General features: G+C 50.4%; 1 protein-coding gene across 1 annotated transcript in view; it reads left to right on the forward strand.

Moving 5' to 3' along the window:
• Positions 1 to 7,193: 7,193 nt before the first annotated feature.
• The window catches only part of KIAA1755 (KIAA1755 ortholog), a 61,342-nt gene continuing 41,582 nt past the window's right edge, over positions 7,194 to 26,953 (forward strand). The window contains exon 1 of the mRNA XM_077778885.1: positions 7,194 to 7,208. Within this exon, the coding sequence (XP_077635011.1) occupies positions 7,194 to 7,208 (15 nt within the window). The remainder of the gene's footprint in view (positions 7,209 to 26,953) is intronic.

Below are 26,953 nucleotides of genomic sequence, written 5' to 3' on the forward strand. Positions count from 1 at the left end.
GGCATGGTGAGTGTGTGTGTGTGTGTGTGTGTGTGTGTGTGTACTGTGTGTGTGTGTGTATCAGAGGATGCAACTTTTGGCTCTGGGGGGGGGACCCTCCATAAGAGGCCCTATCCCCTTCTCCGAATCCCCGCCCAAATCCCTCTGCCTACGAAACTTCTTGAAGCTGTGGGGTGGGTACATCAGGATTCAGTACATTTTCCTCCCCCCCCCATCTTTTTTTTTTTTTTTTAATTTCTAGGAGAGAGAGAGACAGCATGAGCAGGGGAGGGTCAGAGAGAGAGGGAGACACAGACTCTGAAACGGGCTCCAGGCTCTGATCTGGCAGTCAGCACAGAGCCCGACTCGGGGCTCGAACCCACGAACTGCGAGATCATGACCTAAGCGAAAGTCGGACGCTTAACCGACTGAGCCACCCAGGCGCCCCATCCCCTCCCCATCTTTTGAGGAATAATGGTTACACAAAATTGTATACATTTAAAGTACACAACGTGATGATTTGATATATGTGTATACATTGTGGTATGATTGCCATAACCAAGCGAATTTATACTTCCATCACTGGACACAGCTCTCATTTCTGTGTGTGTGTTTGGGGGGAGACGCTTAAATCTACTGGCTTAGCAAATTCCAAGGGCACAATATAGTATTCTTAACTATACTTCCGTGCTGTATGTTAGATCCCCAGAACTTAATCACTTTATAACTGGAAGCTACATTTTTCTCTCTGCTTTTAGTATCCTTGATATTTCCCATAGTAAAACATTTTTAAAAAGCAGACTCTTCAGCATTTTCTTGTCCTAAGAGGCAGCGGTGGTAATCATTAAATGCTTGAATCTTGGAGTCCAGTATCTTAGCTGTGGTTTTAAGTCTGAGCCCTGGCACTCTCTGGTGCTTTGACCTTGGTCAAGCCCCTTAACCCCTCTGAAAGTCAATTTCCTCCTCTGTAAAGTGGGGATAATCAGAACACCCTCGCTCCTTGGATTATTGTGAAGTCAGAAAGGGCTTTTAACCACAAAAGCACTTAGCACCATGCCCTCACATAATAAGCACAGAAATGGTAGCTATTAACGTCTCTCTCTGACTTTATTATTTATTTATTTATTTTAAAATTTTTTATAGTTTATTTTTGAGACAGAGACAGAGCCTGAGCAGGGGAGGGACAGAGAGCGAGGGAGACACAGAATCCGAAGCAGACTCCAGGCTCTGAGCTGTCAGCACAGAACCCGACGTGGGCTCAAACCCATGAACCACGAGATCATGACCTGAGCCGAAGTCGGATGCTTAACTGACTGAGCCACCCAGGTGCCCCCGTCTCTCTGACTTTAAAAGTAAGCCATGTTCACTGGCCAAAATTTGAGCAAGAACTAAGAGAAGAAAAATCGCATGCAATCCACTAGACACACCGAGTGCAAGTGAGTTTTTAGAGTATCCCTTCCGTGTGTGTTTTTTTAACAAAGAAAAATGGGATCACACCGGTCAGTTTTGTAAAGTTCCCTTTTCTCAATAAACAGGGTGTAGTGAATGTTCTTCCCTGGCACTAAACCACTTGTACACGCGCCACGTGTCATTGCTCCCAAGCCCTGCAGTGTCCTGCTCCAAGCTCCTTTCTGCTCCTTTTTCACCCCTTCCTTGGGCAGATGTGGGACCTACAGCTGGGACAGGGGACAGTCACACAGCTAGCTGCTGGCAGAGCTGGGGCTCAAAAGCAGACTGCCAGGCGCATCCCACACCAGCCTGAGTCCTTGAGCACCTGCGGGGGGTGGGGAGGCGGGGGAGGTGTAGACACTCCCCACCTCCCGCACCCCAGCTTTCCAGACAGGTCTCTGCCTTCTTTGCCCCTGCCCCTCCCTTTGCTGCAGCCTCAGGCCCTGGGTGGGAGGGAACCCCACCGGGCAGCCGTTCAGTCTCCATGGTGATGAGAGGAGGGGCGGGGCTGCTGAGGGGGAGGCCAGCTTCTCTCCTGCTGGGTCCCCATCAGCCCCCTGGTGCCCCATCTTCTCGACTCTAATTTTATGAAAGTCTAATGACGCCCGCTGAGCGGGAGGATGTGAGACCTGAGTATTTTTTATTTTTTCGTTTTGTTTTGTTTTTCCTTCTCTTTGTCTGTGCTAAAAGGGTCTCCCTTCCCGCCCCCATCCACAGCAAGAACCCTTCTGGCTTGCTTAAGAACAAAAACGGTCGCCACCACTGGCATCTACTATGTGCCAGATGCTTTACATATATTATCTCCAGGCCTGAAACCAACCCTCGATGGAGGGATGAGAGGAAGCGTGATGAGTCTCCATTTTGGAGCCGAGGAAACAGAGCGATTAGGTCCCTGTCAAGGTCACACCGCCTTTCATGGGGAGAAGACTTCTTCCCCTTACTTGGGGCCGTTGCCAGGAGGACTCATCACCCTGGGCCCTCAGCCTGGCCATGCCTTCTTGGGCCCCCGGAGCCAGAGATCTTTAAGCAGCAGCTGAGACACATAGATTGATGATTGGTCAAAAACTTCGAGTTAAAAAAAAAAAACATATAGATGTGGACACTTGCAGCTCTAACTGCCCCAAATTCCCGAGTCCCCTGGGCCCAGGCAGATGTTGCATCTGTGAGGGTGTCAGACAGGAAGGGAGCATCATGATGGAATTCATGTGACTGTGACTTACATTGCCACAAAAAACGGAATCTTAAAACCACTGGCAACTGTCTGCACAACCACCCCCTCCCACCGGCTCCCCCCGCCCCCCCATGGCACATGCCCAGCAGAATCCAGAGGAGCCTCCTTTTCAGTGCTGCCACTGGCCACGGAGGTACCTCACTGCTTCACATCTGACTCCTTACCGAGTGACAGAAATCCCCAATTGACATTGGCTTCCGCCATAAGCACATTATCTCAGAAAGGTCCAAAGAGAGGGCAGTTCAAGGTTCTGGCTGATTCCGCAGCCCGCAGACATTTGCTGTCTTTCCACCACTCTGCTCTGGTACCTAGTGTCTCAGATCTACCTTCACCCTGGCTTCTTTCACGGCTGTAGGAGGGCTGCAGCAGCGCCAGCCATTGCAGCTAAGCGAGCTTCTCCCAACGTCTCCTTTTCCTCTGCGCCCCTTCCTCTTCTTCCTCCTCTTTGTTGGGTCTTTTTCTTATTATTGTAAAATATTCCAAACATACAGAAAAGAATAAACTACCTAAGTTTATAAAATCTTCACCTTATGCCATATTTACTTCCCATAGTTTCTTCCAGATCGATGAATTTTAATACATATGTAGCTGCCATATGTAAGGATTAGAATTTGTCTATCATCCTTTCAAACTCTCTCCTACTGTCTCAACTCAACATCGCTGAAAGCATAAGGAAAATACATGACCGCTACAGGATTTCCAGGAGTTCGTTAATTCAGGGGCTGGTTTTGTCCATCTTCTACTCTGTGGCTGGTCCTTAGGAAGCTGACTTTTCCCAGAGAAAGTGTATTGGGCTTGGAGGTGGACCTGGGTCCAGAGTTCCAGCCAGGCTGCCCCACTCTCTCTGATCAGAATCCCTTCTGAAAGTCAGGTTCCTTACTGAAAGATGGACAAACAGTGCCAGTCGTGTGGTGTGTTCTAAGGACTGAGATAATGCGTGACTCAATTTGCACGGAGAAGGTGCTGAGTACATAGTTAAAAAAAAAGTTTTTTAATATTTATTTATTTTTGAGGGAGAGAGAGAGAGAGAGACAGAGACAGAGTGTAAGCAAGGGAGGGGCAGAGAGAGAGGGAGACAGAAAATCCAAAGCAGGCTCCGGGCTCCGAGCTGTCAGCACAGAGCCTGAACCAAGGCTCAAGGTCCTGGACCTTGAGCTGAAATCAGATGCTTAACCGGCTGAACCACCCAGGCGCCCCTCAGTACATAGTCTTTTTTTTTAATTAATTTTTTTTTTTTAAATTTCTGAGACAGAGACAGTGTGAGCAGGGGAGGGTCAGAGAGAGAGGGAGACACAGAATCTGAAACAGGCTCCAGGCTCTGAGCTGGCTGTCAGCACAGAGCCTGACACGGGGCTTGAACCCACGAACCATGAGATCATGACCTGAGCCGAAGTTGGACACTTAACTGACTGAGCCACCCAGGTGCTCCTCAGTACGTAGTCTTAATTCAGCCTTCATCACTAGCTGGCTGGAGAGTTCTGGAACCCCCAGGGAAACGTGTCAGGGGCACGACAGATTGATCTTTCTGTCCTCTGAGCTTTGGATTTGGGCTGGATAAGTGCAAGAGAGAGGGGCCCGTGGCTCACATCGCCTCTGGGAGCCCACCACTCGTGGCGCCGGGAGCAGTGGTCGCTTCCCACGCAGCTGAGCGGTCGAGAGCGTGGGCCGGGACCCTTACAGACCTGGGCCCAAAACCCAGCTCACCACCTGCTTGCTGTGTGAGTTTAAGCTGGTAGCCTAACCTTGCTGAACCTCAGGTGCCTCTGTGGTCCCCACTTTATCCTCAAGCAAAAGTCCTGCATGGAGATCTGACCCCAAGGTGCACTATCTCAAAGGCAATCGGACACTGCAGCGGGTGGATGGCCCCTTGAGAGGGTGTCTCCCCGACCTTGTTATGCTAAGAAAGTGTCTCCTTCGGAGCTTCTGTCTCATAAATGGGCCCTTTGGGGCACCCTGGTCGGGGAGGTGGGGGCAGATCTTCCTTATGGTATTATTATTGCTGCCACCGTTGTTGATGTTGTTGTAATCGCTGCAGGCCCAGAGTAGATCACAAGATATATTTAACGGTGAACAAATGAAAGAAGGGTCAGAACCCAGAACGTGAATTCCAAATGGTAAGTGTTTGGAGCCTGAGAAGGTCAAGCGCAGCCTGGCCTGATGATCCCCGAAGGCTTCCAGAAGGAGGCAACCTTGGCTCTGGAGTGGGAACCCACCTGGGTGTGGTGCTGGCAGAAAAAGGCCGCCTCTGAGACTGAAGGCATTGGCCCTGCACAGAGCTTAGTGTCTGCAAAGAGCTGAGGGCTGAGGGAAAGGCAAACGGGAACAGAAGTCGCTCTCTGAGGGGACGGCAGGGTGCAAGAGTGGCTCTCACTTCTTTCTCCCGGAACAGCTTCACCTCTTGTTACAACATGGGCTCCAGCAGCCTGGGCCCCTCCAGCCCGGGGGAGGAGCACAGGAACTAACGCAACGGGCTGTTGCCAAATGGCCCAGGGCCTCCAACAGCCAAAGCCAAGTCCCTCGGCCACAGGAGGAAATGGCGCCTGTGCTCAGCCAGGCCCCCGGAGGCCGAGGGTGGTGGTCCCTGAGAGAACTGTTGCTGGGAAAGAACAAATGGTTCCCTGCCTGGCCTTACCCAGGGTGATTAGAGCACGGGGCTGGGGACACAGACAGGCTGGGACGAGAAGAAGCCGGTGAGCAACCAGGGCTGGGCTTCAGAGAGTTGCCTCTGCATGGCTGCGCCTCTCTGGACGCCAGGGTCCTCATCCGTAAGAGCAGCCTCCATCTTTGGAGGGCTTACACCATGCCAGCAATGAAGCCAAGCCTTCGGCTGAGGTTTCTTTTTAATCCTGCCCCATCCCTGAAAAAGTAGGTCTCACTGGCTCCATTTCACAGATGAGAAGATTGAGGCTCAGAACAGTTAACACGCTTGCCCAAGGCCATACAAGTGACAAGTGGCCAAGGGATGTTGAGGGCTTCTGAATGCGGGGACGGAGGCCATCCTGCTGAGTTGTGGGGTGGGCGACTAGGTGGAGGGAACAGCCGAGCCAAGGCACTGAGCGTGAAGATCGTCAGGGGCGGCGGTGTGGACCGCAAGGGAGAAGGTGCAGGCGGAGGGCCGTGGGGTCAGGCTGTGGTCTTGTTCTTGGGGGCCGGTGACCACCCAAGTTTTTCGGGTATGAAGGTCGTCCTAGGTTTGCAGCTGTAGGATGAGGAAAACCCCCGCAAATTTAGCAACTCTTTTAAACGAATTTGCATTTTTCTAGCCTCCAGTTTGCAGGCATTTGACACGAGGAGCCGGAGGCATGTTTGATGATATTTGATAGTTTGGCCCAGGGACCTCTGACTGCCCAAACCGTGCCCTGCCGTTCCCTGCCCCCCAGCCCTCGCCACACCTAGGAGCTGAAACAAAGTATTGATTCACTGTCAGCTGGGCCAGTGGCCAGTGGCTGCGCTGGGCCGGAGCCAGAAGGCCCGGCCACTCTCCTCCCAGCCTTGGGCTGGTCTCTGTGCGGTGTTGGGGGAGGAATCCCAAGGATGGCTGGCTTGGCTGGACGGAGAGAGAGGGAGAGAGTCTGGTATTCCTAACCGCTCGAAGTTTCAAGAACAGAGAAAGGGAACCTGGGTAGGTGGGCCTTTGGCCACAGTGGCTCGGACACCAGGGCCTAGCAATGTCCTAAATCCAGGCAATCAGAGGAGTAATTCCAAATTCCTAGGGGTGGGGGAAGGGTGAGAGATCAGAGGCAGGTAGGGGTGAGTGTTTCTTCCCCCTGCCTTGAGGCTGTGTGCTGGCCCCCCAGACAATGCTTCGTGGCCATGTGGGTTTGCAGACCTGTGGAAAGAACCCAGAGCCTCTGTCCCCATGCCCACTGCAAGCACCCACAGCCTGGAGGCCAGGGACACAGCCTTGGTGACAGTTGGGACCATTAAAGGATTTGGCGCAGAGATGGGCTTTTGTTACCGGGGAACATTTACGGAGCACTAACTCCACGCAACACACAGCGCTACCTGCACCGCGCAATTAATTTTTAAAAAGTTCACTCTGCCTTCGCGGCAGAGGTCTGGAGAACTTCGAATGACTCCCTACGTCAAACTTCGATCCTTTCCATGAATTCCTTTTCTGCTCCGACTACCCACAATTGCTTTCTGTTGCTTGCAGTTGGGAACCTGATTAGTACGACACCCGCACCCGTGCATCTGCGCTGTGTCCACCAGACGCATGGGCGGCTCTAAGGAGCCGAGGTGGCCACAGGGCCAAGTGCCACCAACGGCAGTGTCCTTGGGTCTGTCCGCAGCTGTCTGACAGTCTCAAGGTGGGGGTTTCTTTCTGGAGAGAAAGGCAGACAGGCATTCACAAAATGGTTCTACGTGCCACATCTCACTGAATTCTCTCCACCGAGGAAGGGGCTAGCATTCACATTCGGCAGATGAAGACACCGAGGGTCAGGAAGGTTGGCAAGCCTCAGAGCTACTAAGGGGTGGGGCTGAGGAGAGGCCCACACCCCAGCCTCCTCCCGCAGCGCCCACTTCCTGCGCCATGAAGCTGATGCAGGTAGGGTGAGGACTAAGTGGCCCCGGAGGTGGCCAGAGCTCTGTGGGGTCTATACGGCCAGAGGAAACCCTGACTGAGGGTGAGCGCCCCCCACCACGTGCCTCCCAGCGCATCAGTGGGTTCTGACGTGGGCCATCCATGGCCTCCGGGAGAGATCGGTCCATGGGGCGCCCTCGAGAGCCCTGCCGCCATCCTGAGCCTACTGTGCTCCTTGCACGGTGCTGTATATGCCTCAAAGGCATGGACAACATCGGGGTTCTCTGCCCGGAAGTTGCTGCCAATCCAACTAGGGATGGGGTGATGGGCCACCCTGGGTGAGCTCCCACAGGGCGCTGGCCCGGAGCTGGCGCCCTGCACTCCTAACGGGACAGCGTTGTTGTCGGCCGGAAATCCTCGGTCTCTGCTCAAGCCCTGTCTGCTAAAAAGAGTCTGGCTTTGCTGAACCAGCTTCTTCTGTCCCTGAGGAGGGGGCTGCAGGGTTTTCCGGGGTCCCAGATGAAGAGGGTGGGGAAACACCAAGGTTCTAGGGCCAGCGCTGAGGACAGATCTGTAATCTACATGTGAACCATGGAGATTGCTATCTGTTTTGTTCTCCGATTTACCCTAAGTATGGCTCCCGGCACACAGTAGGTGCTCAGTAAATGCTTGTCGGCTGAACAACGGGAGTTTGAAGAAGGAGGACCCCCAGAGAGATGGCAGTGATGGTGGCCAGGGGAGTGGCTGGCTGCAGACTTGGAAATATTAGAAAGTATTTCTGTAGACTGTGTGTATTCCCTTCAGGATGCTCTAAATCACCGCAAAGAACTTGAGTCATTTTAAATTTTGGGGAAGGATGTCGGGTCTGCAACCCTGTGACCTTCATGTGCCCTGAGCCCTGTGCCATGTGCCCTGAGGTGGGACCAGTAAGTAGGCTCATACATCTGTCAGCTAGATGCCCACAACAATCCTTTTTTAAAATGTTTATAATTTATTTTAGAGAGAGAAACAGAGTGTGAGCAGGGGAAGGGCAGGGAGAGAGGGAGACACAGAATCCGAAGCAGGCTCCAGGCTCTGTGCTGACAGCTCACAGGGCTCGAACCCACGACCTGTGAGATCCTGACCTGAGCTGACGTGGGAAGCTTAACCAACTGAGCCACCCAGGTGCCCCACACAATAATACTAAACATTACCGAGCATTTAAATGAGCCAGGTATCCTTCTAAGCTCTTTGCACATGCACACATGCATGTGTACACATCCTGGTGAGGTCAGCACCATCTTTATCCCCATGTTACAGGGGAAGATACAGAGGCACAGAGAGGTTGGGTAACTGGCCCAGGGACACACAGCCAGTAAGTGACGAAATCGGAGTTGATCTGGTAGGCACCAGAGCCCACCCTCTTAACTTACACTTCTCTACAAGAGCCTGGGGAGTGAGGGAGGGGTGAGCTGGCTCTGAGGGGCAGGCCGCTTTGAGCAAGACTTCTGAGTCTGAATTTCTGTCCCTTGTTCCAGTGCCTGGCCTTGTCTGCCCAGGGAGGAAAAATAAACAGTGACAGGATGAGACTCAGTGCATGTGGGGGCTGCTGTTTTCCCAGCTGTGGAGTGGCCGCCTCCTCCCTGCCTCCCCGAGCCAGCCCTGGGCTCCAGTGGCTCCAGGGAGTCAGGACAGAGTGTCAGCAAACTTTGTGGGAAAGTCAGCAGACACAGGAGCAAAAGCAAATAAAGATGAGCTGTAACCCCTGCGCTCAGAGAGACCCCTGGACACCATTTAGGATGCCTATCCGGCAGTCTGACTTTCTACCAATGCGTGTGCGTATGTGTGTATACACACGTGTGTGCACGCACACACACACACACACGCACACACACAAGCTCTGTAGGACATAGTTCTTCATCTGACAATATCGTGGGTGTTATTCCATCCCATTAAGTGTTTTCGCACAGCAGATGTGTTTTTCGCTCTCACATTGCTGTTTATTTAATTTACAATATGCAGCAACTTTTATAGTTTGCATTTTGTTATCAAGGTACAGTTGCATACGGTAAGAGTCACCCTCTCTAGCGTTCCTGTCTGAGTTTTGAGTGACTCACCGCTGGGTAATCACTGCCATCATCTATCCCAGTCACCGTCACCACAAACGGGTTCCCTGTACCTAACGTGTAGCCTGCCCCTCTCCACTCCCCAGCGCCTGGCAGCCTCTGATGTTTTCTTTTCCTATAAATTCACCTGTTCTGGAAAGTCCTATAAAAGGGGTCACAGAGTATGCAGGCTTTGCATCTGGCTTCTGTCCCTTCACATAGTGCACTGAGGTCAACCCTGGAGCTACATCTGTCACGGTGTTTCTTTTTACAGCTGTGTGGCTGTCTGCTGTATGGACGTACCACAGCTCGTTTCTCCATTCCCCAGTTGAAGGAATCTGGGTTATTTCCAGCTTTTGGTGGTTATGACTAGAGCTGCTATAAACATTCATGTACAGGCTTTGGTGTAAACTTACGCCTGGGGTGGGATTGCCGGATCCTATGGTATGAGCCTAAGCATGTGTAACATTTTTGGGGGGAATACGTAAAAAACAAATTGCATTTTACGGTGTTCTAAAATTTTTTTAATGTATATTTATTTTTGAGAGAGTGAGAGAGAGAGAACAAGCAGGGGAGGGGCAGAGAGAGAGAGGGGGACACAGAATCCGAAGCAGGCTCCAGGCCCTGAGCTGTCAGCACAGAGCCCGACGCGGGGCTCGAACTCATGAATTGTGAGATCATGACCTGAGCTGAAGTTGGACGCTCAACTGACTGAGCCAACCAGGTGCCCTTTATTTGTGTTTTCTGATATTGTTATAACAATTCAAATAATACAGATGAACAACTAGCAGTTTGCCGTAAATCCTTTCTTCTTTGTAATGTGTGTACCTTCTAGAGCACATGAAGAGATTATTTTACATATGTGGTTCTTCCATCTGCCATTTTCAGTATGTCCATGTTACCGTGTTAACATCCACCATGGCTTTTTGGGTTCCTACACAATGTATCATTGCATGGATATACAAAATGTATTTAAACAATCCACTCTTGTTGGGTATACAAGTCGATTGTTTTTATTTTTTGGTTCTTATAAATAACATCCTACAAGTAAGTATTTTTTTCATATTTACAATGATTTCTTTAGGATAAATTCCTAGATGTGGACTTGCCGAGATAGAGAGTCACAGGCACTTTATTTCATTTTACTCTTTCCTCAATATTGTTTTTTCTCAAGCCTATATAAGAAAAGCTGATATTCAACCCAACCTGCCTTACCAGTCTGGGAAGAAAGATGGACTGTCTAATAAACAGTGCCGGAATAATTGGCCATTTAGAGGGAAGAAAATGGAAGTGATTCCCTACCTCATACCATACACTAAAAACCTATGCCGGATGGATAGGTTAAATGTAAAGGTGGAAATGTAAATGGCAAAACTTACAACTTTAGAATAAAATATAAGACAGCCTCCTTACAGATAGATCCTTGAGGAAAGCTTTTAAACATATTATTCAAAAAATTTAAGCCACGAAAGAAATATTTGGTAAGCTTGGCTACATTAAAGTTGAAAACTTCCATTCATCAAAAACCCTGTTACAAAAATGAAAAGACCAGTTCACGATCCGCGGCAAGATACTGGAAACTCTCAGAACTAACCAGAGTAGCAACCATAATATATAAAAAGCATCATGAATCAGAGAGACTAATAAATAACAGAGTAGAAAATGAACAAAGAACAGAAGCAGAAATTTCATAAAAGAAGGAGCATTTGTCATTATTCTTCAAACTGCACACACATGCCTCTCTTTCCGTGGTACATTCCACAACAAAAACCAAAAAAATCCATAATCGTTTTTATTTACCGTAAAAGCATCACATCATTGTTTCAACATTAACTTCTTAGTTTTGATAAATGTGCAACGATTGTGCAAGACGCGATCATTAGGGGAACTGAGGTGAAGGATACACTGGAATTCTTCATACTGTCTTTGCAACTGGTCTGCACGCCTAAAATTATTTCCAAGTAATAAGATCTCTTCAAGCACGGCGGAAGTCAAGCCACGCAGGGCCTTGGAGACTGACTGCTCTGATGTGCTTGGATTCTGTTCTGTGAGCCATCGGGTCGCTGGACGGTTTTCAGAAGGTGGGGCAGAGTCCAATGGATGCGAAAAGACAAAACACAGTTTCTTAAGAATCTCAAACACTGTTAGAGATGCGGAGGCAGAACTTCCCTTCCGCCAGATGGAGACTGCCTTGACCGTGGTCGCTGTGAGTCCCTGATGGGGGACGCGTGGAGGGGAGCCAGGGAGAACACAGCATCCATTGATCAGAGTGGACATCGGGGAGGGGAGGGAGAGTCCCACAGCCGGTCATCACAGGGTCCTGGGGGAGACGGGGAGGAAATCGGGGAGCCAGAGGCTGCAGGGGTTGGTGAGGTTGGGAGGAAAGCCTGGGAACTGAGCACACAGCACCCCCCCCCCACTTCCTGTGTCCTGCAGCCAAACCCTCCCAGCCCCCCACCCCCGTACCTCCACACTCAGCAAGTGGCTTCCTTCTCCTCCTTTCCCTCTCTTCCAGTGCTTAGGCACACACACCTGCCCCTTCCCCCTCTGCCTCCCTCCCTTCCTCTCGGCTCCCAGAAGAAGCTCTTGCCTTTTCTCAATTTTTCGTCATCTCAGCTCACACAGCTCTCCATCAGAAGGTCAGGTAAACCTTCTCTTTGATCCCATACCCGCCTCCAGCCACCCCTTCCTCCTCCCTTCCTCAGCCAAACCTCCTCAAAGCCCCAATTGTCTGGGGTTGAGGGGCAGACTCCTGCTTCCTGCCCTGAGGCCACCCTCCCCACTCAGCCCCTGGAACCTCCCATCCCATAGATGAGAGCAACACCTTTCCCTTGGCCAGCTCACCCCTGCGCCCTGCTTTCTCTCTTCCCGTTACAGCCCTCATCTCCCAGAGGTATGGTGTGTCTTGTCTGTCTCCCTCACTAGATTATGAGGCCAGGGTTCCCCGTTGAATTGTGTGTCCTCCCCACCACCCCAGCCCTGCCGCCGAATTTGTATGCTGTGGTCCTGACTTCCAGGACCACAGAATATATCCTTCTTTCCAGAAATGGTCTTTACAAAGGCGATGAAGTTAAAATGAGGTCATGACAGTGGGCCCTCATCCACCATGACGGGCGTCCTCGTAATAAGTGGAAATGCGGACACGCATATTCACAGGAGCACATCATGTGAACATGGAGATGCCCAATCACAAGCCCATGAGAAAGATCTAGAACAAACCACTCCCTTTCCTCCCTCTGGACCCCTTGATTTCAGACTCCTCGCTTACAGAACTGTGAGAAAGTAAGTTTTTGCTGTTTAAGCTATCCAGTCTATAGTGCTTGGTTATGGCCGCCCCACGGATTAATCTAGCAGGAACTTTCCACTCAGTCCACGCTTCTGGTGCCAACAACAATGCCTGGCACACAGCAGGAACTGTGTGTCGGAATGAAAGACCTTTTTCTAAACTCAATGAACACTCCTTTTGGTCACCTGGTAATTATTATTATTATTATTATTTTTTAATGTTTTATTTATTTCTAGGAGAGAGAGAGAGAGACAGCGTGAGCAGGGGAGGGTCAGAGAGAGAGGGAGACACAGNTTATGTTTTTAAATATATTTTTTAGACTAGGAGAAACCTGTGAGAGTCAAAGGGACCACCCACGAGAAGCGTATCCCCTCAGAGATGTTCAAGGAAAGAGGCACCATGTGCGTGGGTGGACGGGTGGCCTTTTAACGACTCCCACAAACCCCCGTGTACCAGACGTGCTGCCGGGCACTCCGTGTTCCTACCGTGTTCCTTGTGGCAGCTGGCCTCCAAGGGGGCCCCCGGTGACCCCTGCCTCCATGTAGAGTCCCCCCCACACCGAACAGGACCATGATAGGGAGGAAATAGTAAGGTGTGACTTCCGAGGCTAGGTCCNGAGGCGGCGCAGGCAGCCCCCAGGGAGAGCCACAGCCGGTCGCCATGTTGTGAGGCGGCGTAGGCAGCCCCCGGGGAGAGGCCCCAGCCGGCCGCCATGTTGTGAGGCGGCGCNGTGTTGTGAGGCGGCCCACAGCCGGCCGCCATGTTGTGAGGAGGCTCAGGCAGCCCCCGGGGAGAGGCCCACAGGACGAGCAACTGAGGCCTCCTGCCAACACCAGCACCGCTCATCAGCCGTGTAAGCCAGCGGCCTTGCAAGCGGATCTGCCAGCCCCAGTCAAGCCTTCAGGTGACCGTAGCCCAGGCCAACAGCCCGACTGCAGCCTCTGAGCAGAACGGTGCAGCTCCGCCATTCCTGGATTCCTCACCCACAGAAGCTGAGTAGCAGTCAACGCTCCTGTTGCTTTAAGCTGCTGAGTTGTGCAAGTATGTAAGGGACATGACCTTGAAGGCAGCTCCACATCAGTGCGCCCCGCGCACTGTGCTTCGGTGTAACGCCCGGCGGAGTTCCCACCACGTAGTTTAGCCCCTGACTGAGTGTCAGGGATGAATGCCCAGCAGCCTTAACGCTGCCTGCCTCTCGCCCCTTGAAGCATCCGCGCCTTCGCCCAGCTCTCTCCTCACTCTCCTGCGGGCCTAGACAGCTCCTGCTCGAGCTGCCCCGAGGGCTTCTCTTCCGCCCCTTAAGCCCTGGGGCCTCCTGGGTTCCATCCTGGGCTCCCCTCCCTTCCCGCTCAACAATCAGGAGCCAACTTGAACGACCCGGGGGNCCTCATTTTGCTGCCAGCTCCCCAGCCCCCTCTCCAGCTCAGATCTCTCTGGAGCCCCAGTTTATCATCCTCTGGTCAGGGACAACCCCCACAGCCTCAAGCTCAGAGTTCGAACTAAGTGTATCTTCTTGCCAGCCTTGCTCACGCAGGTGGCCTCCCAGCAGGGACCGGATGCCATCCTGGGCCTCCTTTCCCCCCAGGGACACCAGCCACTCCAGCCCTGTGGATCTGGCCTCCTGGATAATTCCTTTAGTATTTCTTTTCTTCTTTCCCCGCTCCCACAGCCACGGCAGCCCAGGCCACCATCTCCTCCCACCGGGACCGATGTAGCAGCTTCCTCACTGCCTGTCCTGCCACCATCTACTTTGGTTCTCTCTGTAGTCAGAAAGAACTTTAAAATCTAAATTTGACCATACTCCCTCCTCTGCTTATAGCTTGTGCTGGTTTCCTAGACTTTACAGAAAGAAAATAAAAGAAGAGTCTCAGCATGTCACATAAGTTCCTCCTTGAATTGCCCGCTGCCAGTCTTTCTCTAGCCTCATCTCACTCCTGCCTCAGGACCTTTGCACTTGCTGCACCCTCTTCCTAGACTATGCTTCACTCGGTTATTTATGATTCACTGCCTTGCTTCTTTAAGTCTCTACTGATGGCTGTTTTCTCCAAGAGGCCTTCCCTGGCTGCCTTCATGGAATAGGAATGCCCACCCCATGCGTCGATTTATATTCCTCCTTGACACTTGTCACTTCATGCATGTTATGCATGTATATGCTTATTGATTAGTCTTGTTCTCTTTTTCATACTAGAATGTAAGGCCCATGAGGGCAAAAATATTGTCTGCTTTGTTCAGTGTGCCCAAACCTACTACCTGAATAGGGTCTGGCATACAGTAAGCACTCAACAGATGTAATCAGTGAGTGAACTGCCTGCCTCACATTTTGGGCTCCAGTGATACTGAACTGCTATTGGCTGCTCATGCATGCTATGCTGCTTCTTACCCCCAAGCCTTTGATCATGCTGATCCACCTGCCTGGAAGCCCTTCCTCCTTGGCATAAATACTTCCTACGATTCCTTTAAGGTCCTGCTTGGGGTAACACCTCCTCCAGGCAGCCTTCCCTGATCACTGCCTCCCTTTGCCTGGTAAATACCCTTTCCGGGCAGGCTTCTGCAGTACCTTGGACATCTCAATTGCAGTAATTATCTTTGTGTTTTTGAAGGACACATTTGTTGTGTCTTTGTTTGCTTATTGTGAGTGTCTTGGCAGCAAACCTCTCTGGCAAATCCTTAGCTTGTAGCCTGGGATAGTCAGTGCTGAGTGAACGTTTTTATGGATGAATGAATGAATAAGTGAATGATTGAATGAATCAGCTTGGGTCTAGCCATAAAACTTGCTCTGTGACCCTGAGTAAGTCCGTGTCCCTCTGGACCCCAGTTTTTGTTGTCTGTGTAACCAAATGTCTCACCAACCAGCTCTGTTTATTAAAAATACAATTTCCGGTCCTGGCCCTGGGGGCTCCGAGCCTGGTGAAGAGCGGAGATCTGCCTGAAATGCACCTCAAGGGCCATTCCGATGTGACACCACAACTTTCCAGACCCCTTGCAGAACTTTCCAGACCCCTTCCTGCTCTGCAGACTTGAGGTTCTGCTTTGACAAGGAACCAGAAGGGGAAAGTGGCGCCTGATGGCCCCTGAGGGGTTGGGGGTGGGGAGAGGAGGGTGCAGGCACAAAGAAGGCGGCTGTCCCCGCTCCTGCCAGGGCTGTAAGACTGAAAGGGGGGAGAAAGACAAGCACAGCTGCACGGGACAATTTAGCTCTTTCAGGCCGAGCTGAGTGCTCAGGCAGGGTGGCCCCGCCCCCTCTCTGTTGCCGTCCCCACAGCACCATCTGCCCAGTTTTATCACACTGTCCAGACCTCTTCACCCCAGGAAGAGGCCCAGGGTGTCCTTGGGCGGCCCCAGATCCCTGAAGTGGAGCCACAGAGGGAAGGGGCCATCACCATGAGAAAGGACTGAGAGGGAACTAGCACTCTGGGGGAGGAGACGTCAGTGCTGGGGCTCCCAGGGACGGGGGTTAGTCAGGCTAAGGTGTAGCCTTGGAGGTGGCTTGGGGAACTCCGCTTCCTCTTTTTTGGCGCTTCTCACACTCCAAGGTGATGTGGGGACAATCCACCAACCCTCTGAGCCCCCCTTGCCTTCTCTGTGTCAGCTTTGGTGATGCTCTAAAGAGGCCTGTCTGGTCCCTGCTGTTCCCAGCACTCAGATTTTGGGCCAGGGATCAGAATGGTGGGTTCTGATCCTGACTCTGCCATGGACATGCTGTGTGGCCTTGGAGAAGACTGTTGCCCTCTCTGGGCATCTTTGCAAGGCAGGGAGGGTCAGAACGGAGGATGTCTTAGGCAGTCTGTAACTTAATTACCTTGTTCTTATAGCATATTAAGAGTATCAACTATCAACATGGCTTATCAGTCTTGATGTTGACCTTGATCGCCTGGTCAGGTTTATACACTATAAAACTGTTTTTTCCTCCTTTCCATACAGGCTCTTCGGAAAGGAAGTCACTAAGTGCAGTTCACTTTAGGACTCGGGGGTTTTGCTCTCCCTTCTCAAGGGCAAAGTATCTGCGTAAATTCTTTGGAATTCTCGTGCATGGAAGATTTGTCTGTTCTCTCCCATTTATTTCTATCAGTGTAATGCTTCCATTTTTTTTTTTCTGGCTCAAATTGCCCCAGCTTTGGTCATTAGAAGCTCTTTCAGTGGCTTCCTGTGTCTCTTTGTCATACTTTCATCATTGTGGGTTTTGTCTGCTTTTTAGTACTTCCTTACTTTTTCCAGGCTCACTGTGTGCATTTCCTACCCAGTCCTAGAATCAGCTTTTTCCCTCTCTGGTCTCTTTTATTGGAGAATGAAATTAGAAACCAAGATGTGGATGTTAGGTGTGCTTGTTGCTACTGTGGTATCGGCTTGAAAGCTCCTTCAGCTGATAGAGTGAGGGAATGTGTGTTTATACTGACTTCTGTATACACACATATCTGTAATTTTCTATATATATCTATCAATCTACCTATTTCCATCCGTACCTATGTTAAACTAAGCATGAGTTTATACCATCTCTGGCTCTAACCCATTAGCTGCTCATCTGTAAGCTCACACCATCCCTGCTTGTCTGTAAGCTCTCATGCCAACAGTGAGAAATGCATCATTCTTCTCTCAGTGATCAAATTGTCTGACCTTTGGTTAGTGGAAGCCCTTTAAGTTGGATCCTTTCACATGGCCTCACCATTCTTGAGTGTTTCCTTGCTTTGTGACGTGAGATCTTTCAGGGTCACCTTGTACTTTCCTTGCCCAATCTTGGGATCGGTCTCTTCTTTAAAGATGTGGGTTTATTTAGTGGGGACTGGTATTTAGGAACTAAGATCTGGGCACTGGGTGTGCTAATTACTATGAGGGTATTGCAATTCCCTAGCCCTGTCAGAGGGCAGAACTAGGGAGTGTGTGTGTGTGTGTGTGTGTGCATGTGTTTTATTTTTTATGGTATGAGTTTTTTTCCTTTGAGAGAGAGAGAGCACGAAGAGTAGAGGGAGAAAGAGAGAATCTTAAGCAGGTTCTATGCCCAGCACACAGCTCCACGTGGGGCTCTGTCTCACAACCATAGATCGTGACTTGAGCTGAAATCAAGAGTCAGATGCTTAACCCCTGTGTGTGTCTTTCAAAGCATGAAACAGGGCACCTGGGTGGCTCAGTCAGTTAATGCGGTTCGTGAGTTCCAGCTCTGCATCGGGCTCTGGGCTGACAGCTCAGAGCCTGGAAGCTGCTTTGGATTCTGTGTCTCCCTCTCTCTCTGCCCCTCTCCCGCTCACTCTCTTTCTCTCTCTCAAAATTAAATAAACATTAAAATTTTTTTAAAAAAGCATGAGCTCATACTGATGTCTCCAGTTAAAATTTAGAGCCACAGATCTTTCCTCCATTCCATATTTTTAATCTCCTTTTCCCATAGGGAGGGCCTGGGTTCCCAGGTCAATATATTTGCTCATTCCTTCCATCATGCAACACAAATAGTAGCTTCAGAATTATAACACCAACACCTCTGCCAACTTCTACATATTAAAGTTCAGGATTTCTTTTTACTTTTTTTGTTTGTTTGTTTAACGTTTATCTATTTATTTTGAGGTGGGGGAAGGGCAGAGAGAGGGAGAGACAGAATCCCAAGAAGGCTCCACGCTGACAGTGCAGAGCCCTACGCGGGTCTCAGACTCACAAACCAGGAGATCATGACCTGAGCTGAGATCAAGAGTTGGAGTTTAATAGACTGAGTCACCCAGGCGCCCCTAAAGCTTTGGATTTCTTTGTTGCTCTCTTTATCCATAAAGTATATCCCACTAAGAGGTCAGGAGTCAGAGTCTTGTGGCCAAAGTTACTTGAATTCATTATTTTCTTTGTGTGGCTATACTATTTACTCGACTTATGGTTAAGCTCATGCTTTCTCTTTGTTTTCAAGTTTAGAGTTTGGGTTTTCATATTTTTATTTAATTTTTGAAAATGTAAAGTGTTTACATCGTTAAAATGTCAAGACTGTATTACACAGATATATTCAGAGAACTCTTGTTGCCATCTCTTTCTTCTCCGTGGTGTGACCACCAGCTCCTTATGCGTAACCGTTTTCAATAAGTTTCTGATTTATCCTTCCAGGATAAATTTTGACATAGTTAAATACATATGTAAGCACACACATAAATAAATGGGTTTTTAAAAGGTTTTCTTACATGGAAAATAGCATACCACATACAGTCCTTTACACTCTGCTTTTATTTTGTGTTTGTGCCTAACAATATACGCTGTGAATCACTATATAGGTTCATAGAGACCTTCCTATCTGTTTATACGGCTGTATAACATTCGCTCATTGGTATCATAGTTCATTCACCCGGCTTCCTATAAATGGACATGGATATTCCAATATTTTGCTATTACAAATAATGCCTCTGGGAATAAATTTGTGCATGAAGGGGTTTTTTTTTTTTTTGGTATTTGTGGGATTATATCTTTAGGACGAGTTCTAGAAATAAAAATCTGGGGTCAGAGGGTATAGGGTTTGTCATTCTGTTAGGTATCATCGAATTCCCTTCTTTTTTTTTTTAATTTTTTTTAATGTTTTATTTATTTCTAGGAGAGAGAGAGAGACAGCGTGAGCAGGGGAGGGTCAGAGAGAGAGGGAGTCACAGACTCTGAAACAGGCTCCAGGCTCTGAGCTGGCAGTCAGCACAGAGCCCGATGCAGGGCTCGAAACCACGAACCGCGAGATCATGACCTAAGCGAAAGTCGGACGCTTAACCGACTAAGCCACCCAGGTGCCCCCATCGAATTCCCTTCTATAAGGCTTCCTACCAATGAGCATTGCTACCAGGGATGCGTGAAGGTGCCTATCTGCTCAAAGCCTCACCAGGACATGTTGTCAAGCCCTTGAACTTTTGCCAACTTAACAGATGAGAAATGGCATTTCGGTGCGGTTTGATTAGTATTAAAGCTTTTCGTGTCAGGCTCATTTGCAAACACGTTTCCCTGGGATGCATGCTGGGCTATTTCAAGTAATCCTAAGGGACTGGATCTCAGGGTTGACCTGACTCCTGGGTGGTTGGTGGCTGTGGCTCCCCATCATGCCCGGGGGGCCAGTGGGGTCCCCACAGAAAATTGAGCTCCTCAGTCCCCCTCTGTGGTTCCTGAAGGCCCCGACCCTACTCCGAGCCCCCACCAGCCAAGGGGGTGACTGCTTCCTCCACACAAAGAAGACTCTGAGTGAGGAGGATGACTCGGTCCCTGAGAAAAGTTCAAGTCTTGACCTCCTCCACAGCCCAGAGGGCCAGTCAGGGCTGGGGCACGACAGAGCCGGAAACACAACGGGGGGCGTGGGGGGCAAAGGATGGAGTGAGACTGCTGCTGGGGGAAGCTGGGTCTGGAGACACGAGGCAGCCCGTCTCCCCAGAACGACTGACACAGCTTCCTGCTTCACTCCCAGCCCATCTACTCCATCAACTCCATCCTCTACCTTGCTGCCTGCATGGACCACCTAAAACTTCCATATGACCGCGGCAGTCCTGGATTGCAAATTTCTTTTGGCTTTCTAGGGTCTGCCTTCCCAACACTCTCTCTCCCTACCTGACACGCTCTTTATCCATCCATTCCATCTATCCATCCCATCCATCAGTCTGCCCATCCATCCATCCAACCATCCATCCATTTATATTAATTATCTGTTGATGCATAACACATTACCTCACCACTCAGCATCTGAAACAACAATAAACATTTACTGTTGGACACTTTCTGAGGATTAGGTGTTTGGAAGCAGCTTCGTGGGGCAGGTTCAGCTCAGGGCGTCCCAGGAGGTCGCAGTCAAGCTGTCAGCTGGGACCGTACCATGCGAAGGCTTGGCTGGGTTGGAGGGTCTGCGTGTGGCTTGTTGACACGGCCAGCAAGTTGGTGCCGACTGCCGGCAGGAGGCCTCAGTTCCTCACCACGTGGGTGTTTCCACAGAGTCACTGGAGTGTCCCAGCAAGGTGGCAGCTGGCTTGTGCCACAGTGAGTGATCTAAGAGACACCAAGGTGGAAGCCACCTGTCACTTAGGACCTACTCACGACAGTCACACACCATCACTTCCTCCATGGTTGGTTCTTTAAAGGTGGAGGGTTTAAATCCAGCCCACACTGAGGGGCGCTCCACCTTGGAAAGGCGGGCGTGCTAAGGTATTTGTGAACATGGTTTAGAATCACACTATCCATCCAGCTGGCCGGCATTTAGTGAGCACCTGCTGTGTGCCTGGCCCTGTTAGCAGCTCATATGGTTCAGGGCCCTGGGAAGCATACCGTTCAGATCAGGGGTGCAAACTCGAATGTCTACAGGGCCCAGAAAGGGACCCCGAGGAAGTGTCAGTGAGGGAAGTGAACCAGGTGGATGCCATGTGCCTGAAGTGGCTGGAGGGAGGGAGGCTGCTGCCTCGTTAAGGTGAAGCCTCCCTGTTGTCAGATGTTTTTTTGAACTACTATTCTTTCTTCACAGGCTGGGTGCAAATGTCTCTCCCCCTGGGAGACCCCTTCTGACCCTTCCCCCAGGGTATGTTAGGGTTTTCTCCTGAAGACTGCTGCCCCCTGTCCCTGGCTCCACCTTGGCACCCCCCTGCCTCCCTCATCTTGAAGTGAGTTCCTGAGGGCTGCATGGAACAATCGCTGTAGTGCATGGGGAAGGGCTTCTGGGAGGAGGTGGTCCTGGGGGGATGAATAGGACTTGCAGCTGGGGATATCCAGGCAGGCGGGAAGATGAGCAAAATCACAGAGGCAGGAAAGCGCGGGTGGTGCCTGAGCTGGCAGAGCCCCAGCTCCTTCCTCCCTAGACTCCCCCNGGAAGGGGGCTGGAACAAGAAACCCAAGTCCTGGGTGAGTCATGGATGGCGTCTGTCCCACAATAATAAGAAAGGGCTGGACTGGGAGGAAAAGAGAAAGCTGGGGGGGTTGGGGTGCAAACCCAGTGCNGGAAGGGGGCTGGAACAAGAAACCCAAGTCCTGGGTGAGTCATGGATGGCGTCTGTCCCACAATAATAAGAAAGGGCTGGACTGGGAGGAAAAGAGAAAGCTGGGGGGGTTGGGGCTCAAACCCAGAGGTGTGGAGGCTAAGGGATGGGCTGGGGGAGGGGGATGGCCCTCAGTGGCCCCTGGCCCCGAGACTTGGCTCTTAGTTTCCACTGTCCTTGGAGCTCTCTGCCTCTCCTGCAATTTNAAAAGTCTGATCACATTATTCTCTTCTTAGTTCCCTCCCGTGGCTCTTCAGGGCCCTAAGGGAAAAACCTCCCCCACCTCTTCTTGTGTTCCTGTCCCTGTCACTTGGCCTCTTTGATGCCTCCAACCATTCTCCTGCCACAGGGCTTTTGCATATGCTGTTCCTTCTGACTGTAATGCTCTTCCCTGACTTCTTTCACTAGTTCATTCTTTCTCTGTCTTCAGATCTCAGTTTAAGTTTTCAGGGGAGCCCTCCAAGACCCCCAGAATCTACTGGGTTCCTCTGATGTGTGCCTTCTCCCTCTCAACAACTGTACCACAATGTGTACGATGCTTCGTTATTACGATCCAATCCCCTGCTGCACTGAGAACTACACAAGGGCAGGGCCTGTCCGCCATGTTCACCCTGCTACTCCCAGCACTCGGCACACACCGTCCCTGGCATACAGTGGGTGACCAATAAATGCATCTCTGTCTCTTGTGGGACATGACCAATGCTCATGGCTATTGCCTCACAGCAGGCAGAGTAAGGAAACAAAGCAGAGATTATTGGCTCCATTGTACAGCTGAGAAAATTGAGATTTGGATAATTTAAGTAACTCCCCCAGGGAGTTAGTGGGCAGGCAGGGACTTGAACTCAAGGCCCTAGATATATATCATGGGCTCCCCCACCAGGAAGCAATGTTAGGAACAGTCTAAACATGACAGGTAGGTGTCCTGGCTGGGCAGTGTGACACTATGTGAGTCCTCCTCTGTGAGTGGGTCTCCCTGCTGTAAATTAGGACAGATGAACAAGTGAGTTTTAAGTCTCAGGGACTTTTGTTCTCACAGAGCTGTTTCCATCCCTGTTCGTGCGGACCAGACCGTGGGCATCCCAGGAGAGGGTGGGACAGTGTCTGAGGGACCCGTGTGCCCACAGGTCCCCTCCACTCCCATCCCAAGATCTGGCATCAGGAAGCTCATTTGAACATCCTATTATCACCTTCAAGAAGAGAAGGTCATTGAGGGATAACGCCAAGTCTTTTCCGTCTTTTCTCTTCCCACTGTTATGCACTGGGCAGTGAGCCCCCAAGCGTTTGTTGGCTTAACCCGTGTTTCCATCCCTGTCCCTCTGGCTCTTTGAAGAATATCTCCCCACACCATGCGGTCCTGGTAGATGCTCCCACGCAGGCGTGGGCATAGAATCTATTCCAATGAATCAGAATATCCTCATGGCCGTGACCACAGTGATTGGCTTAGGCATAGACATGGGACCCGAACAAGGCCAATCAGGGCCTCTTCCCCAGGATTAGCATATAGATGGGGGGGCGGGGAACGCTGTGGGGCTAGGATTGCTGTAGGCCTGGGGCTCCTACCAGCCATCTTCCACTGGATAGGAGAGAAACTACCAGAAGAATAACGGCAGATATCTGGCACCAGTTTCACTTTTAAGTTCTCAAGTCCTTTTTAAAATTAGGCTGAGTTGAACTTCTGTCCTTTGCAATCATGAGATGGGTAAGGTCAATTTCACCTAGGGCAGGCCATAGGTTGTCAGTGCGTTCGTCAGCTCCCCTGTTCCGGGTCTTTGCCTCCAGCCCTGACGGTAACCTCTGTGCCTCCCCTCAGTCCCCGCATCCCAGAGAGGAGCACACTCCCTTCTAACCCAGACTCATGCGGCTCAGTGCTGCGTTAATCGCATCGTCTGGAACAGATGCCAAAGACAGAGAAGTGCAGGTCATCTGTTGGGGGTGACGCCTGTGAGGATGAAGAGGAGATGGGGGCAGAAAGAGCGCAGAAGAGCCTTCGCACCGTGCCACGGTCCTGGCATCGGTGAAGGGAAGAGGGGCCGAGAGGAGGATGGCGGAGAAAGAATTTCAGACTGTGGGACGGCGCTCAGAAAGTCTCAGCCAGCCCCCTGAGGAGCTCTGGCACAGGGATTGTTCGTAGGAGAGTCCCACATCAGGCAGAAAGGGTGGCCCCTTGAGCCCAGTGTGCTTAGCTGGAGGCTGCCCCAGAAGCCTGTATCCTAGGGAAATCCACAACTCACTGAACTTCCTGCTATAGGATCCTTCTGGAAGGGATATCTAAGTGGCGCACTCCACGACTGACGCAGTCCCTACTCATTATAATGAGGGTCTCTAGGGGATTTTGAAGCAAGACTCAAACCCAAGCCTTCTGCCTTCAGAGTCTGTGCCTTTTTCGGTGCTGATCTTCCTTTTACGTCAGGGACCACAACTAACAAATGAGCACTGTCTTGATGCCAACTCACATTGATTGGTAGTGGCTGCTTGGGCTCTGGGTTGAGCGGGATTCTGAGGCTGCTGCTAAGTTCTGCAGGAAGTTCCATGATTGATTATGGATGTCTACCATGGGTAGGAAAGGGGTGAATGTGCAAACGTGTGCCAAGTATTTGCTATTCTTACAGAAGGAACAGATAAATATTTATTGAGTGAGTGAATTCTGAAAGACATTCTGTTTAAAGTAGGCAATGCTCTTCCCCCAGGTGAGACTGCCTCCAGGGGAGCTGTCCAGGCACCTGGCCCTGGGGAACTCAGAATCATAGGGACAGCTGGCATTCACTGAGGACCTACTATGGGCCAGGCACCGAGTTCGGCTCTTTCAAACATTATCTCATTGGATTCTCATGAGGAGAGGATGAGAGCCTCCATTTTGTGCGGAGGAAACTATAGTCCCCAGAGAGGAGGGGTCTGTGTGAGGCTGCCCGGCAAATCAGTAGCAGATACCCATTCCCACAGCGCTTCGCCATTTACTCCACACCGCCACAGGTAAGACCAGCGGTTTCATTCTTTCTCTGAATGTAGCATAGCAAGTGGAGCATGATACCGTGAATCATTTGCCAAAGAGATAGGAAATACTTGGAACAGTCCTTGGAAAGTTCTCTGGAAAGTCCCTGAGAGATAAACCAAATCCAATCCAATAGTCAAGCCTGTGTAGTTGGAGACGGATTTCACAGCCATTGGCCCCTAACATAAAAACACCATTTTATGTGTTATATATTAATTCTGCTATGTTCCAGATGCAGTGCAAAGCACTTTACAATCATTAACTTATTTGATGTCCACTATAGTTTCTTGAGGAAATAAGTCACGTTCTCTCTGTCTTACAAAGGATGGATCTGGGGCTCAGAAAGGTGAACTTCCTTGGGGGTCACACATGGTGTGGAGGCATATGTGTGTGTGTGTGTTTGTGTACATTTTTTGGCTGCACGTGGAGTAGCACCATGTCAGTAGAGAGTGTGCATGGGAATAAAGGTTCAAGGGACGCTGAGGGGCCCAAGGGATGGACTGTAATGAGCGCTGCTGTTTATAAGCCTTTTCAGATCCAATCCCACCTTCTCATGCAGCCTAATTTCCCTTTAGGTGACCAACTATTCCCGATATGTACAGTGTTAGGGCACTTAGAGCACACAGCTTGATTAGAATCTCTCAGTTAAGTTTTTGAATCTAGCAAGGAGTGACACATGGCTTGGGATTCATTTAGGTAGCACAGGAAGGTGGCTAATAACATAATTTCTGGAAATGGAGAGCCTTGTTCAGTTCCAGGCTCCACAATTAGTACCTATCCCACATTGGGCAAACTACATAAGCTCTCTGTGCCCTGGTCTTTTCATCTGTAAAATAAGAACAATAATAAAATCTACTTCATAACTGTTACATACATAGAGAGTATGTGACACAGAGAGGTTCTACTTTGGCATGTTTTTCTGTCTTGATGTATTTGTATCAATCTTTAAGGGTTTGCAGTTTATTCCCACAATGAGACCCCCTGGAGCACCTCATTTGATCCCTTACTTTGCAGAGGACAAGTCCCCGGCATTTTCACTGACCCTGTGAGCTCCCGATATTCTGCGACTCCATCATTTCTTGCAAAACTAACTTAAAGTCAGTCTCTGCTGCCTGCAGGCCCGGAACACCAGATGTCATGTCAATTCTGTCTCACACCAAAGCGGGGACTCTGGTCCCTCCAAGCTGTGACCCCTTCAGTCCCCAGTAAATACTGCACCTGACATCAACGAGGCTGTCCTCTCCCAAGTTCATGTCCGGAGCAGTGTTACCAAAAGCAGACTGGCTCCTGAAGGTTGGAGATGCTTGTTTGATTGCTTAATATATACTATCGGGATTTTCCGGGCTGCATGATGTGGTGAAACTATTTGGGATTATTAGCCCCAAATGAACAATGAGCAGATGGGAGGTCCAGGGATATGAAGGGACTCATTAAAAGTTACACAGTAAGATGAGATGGTTCCTAGCTCAGGTCCTCTCTGCTAAAAGACTGATCGACCTATGTGGGGTGAGAGATGGTCTGGGAATAAGGCTTGGGCTTTGAACTTGAACCCTCAGTACTTCACTTGTCTTTTTTCAGTTCTTCACTGATTCCCGATTTCATTAAGCTGAACGCTATCTCAGGGCCTTTGCACATGCTGTTCCTTCTGCCCGGAACTCTGTTTCTTCCCCCAACCACCACCTCCACTCTTCACCTAATTCCTTACCCCGTTTCAGATCTAGGCTTCTCTGTCCCTTCCTAGACCAGCAGCTCCAGTTCCCAATGTCAACATTTGCCTTTGCTTCAGTTACTACCACATTCAATTATTATTCTTTTTCTGTTTATCAGTTTCTTGTCACTAGATTCTACATTATCTGAGGGCAGAGACTCTGACTTATTCTGGCTCAGGGCTTGGATGCTGTTTGGTCAATGTATGGATGAATCCCAGATCATCCAACCAGAAATCATCTAGTTTCTAGTCTCCCTCCAAAGCGGAGCAACGATGGCTTGACCAAGGTCACAAAGCTAGTCATTATCTAGGAGAAGCTAGACCAGAACTTGCCAACGGCCACCTTCACCTCTAAGTCTTGAATGGAGCCATCTTGATGGTGTGTGGTGTGGGCTTCACCGAGGAAGGACGTTGGGACAGACGCCCAAAGACACCCACTCCTCACCACCAACTCTAAGAGGCAGATACTATCACCATCAGCGGCAGCGGCAGCATCGTCCCCGTTTTACAGATGAGGAAACTGAGGCTTATGACACTTCATTACTTGCCCAAATCCTCCAACTGGGAAGTAGATGAGGAGGAGACTTGAAACCAGGACGGATGCCCAAGCCGTAGCGCCTCACCGTTGGGTGCGGCGCCCGGGGCGGGGGGCCTGGCTCGCCGGGCCGGCTGTGCAGGGTGGCTGAGGGGCTGCGAGGACGCAGGGGAGCAGGGGAGCGGTGGGAAAGGCGGCGGGCGGTCAGGCTCCTCTTGGCAGCCG

Source organism: Crocuta crocuta, unplaced genomic scaffold (assembly GCF_008692635.1).
Source record: "Crocuta crocuta isolate KB4526 unplaced genomic scaffold, BGI_CrCroc_1.0 scaffold248, whole genome shotgun sequence".
NCBI lineage: Eukaryota > Metazoa > Chordata > Mammalia > Carnivora > Hyaenidae > Crocuta > Crocuta crocuta.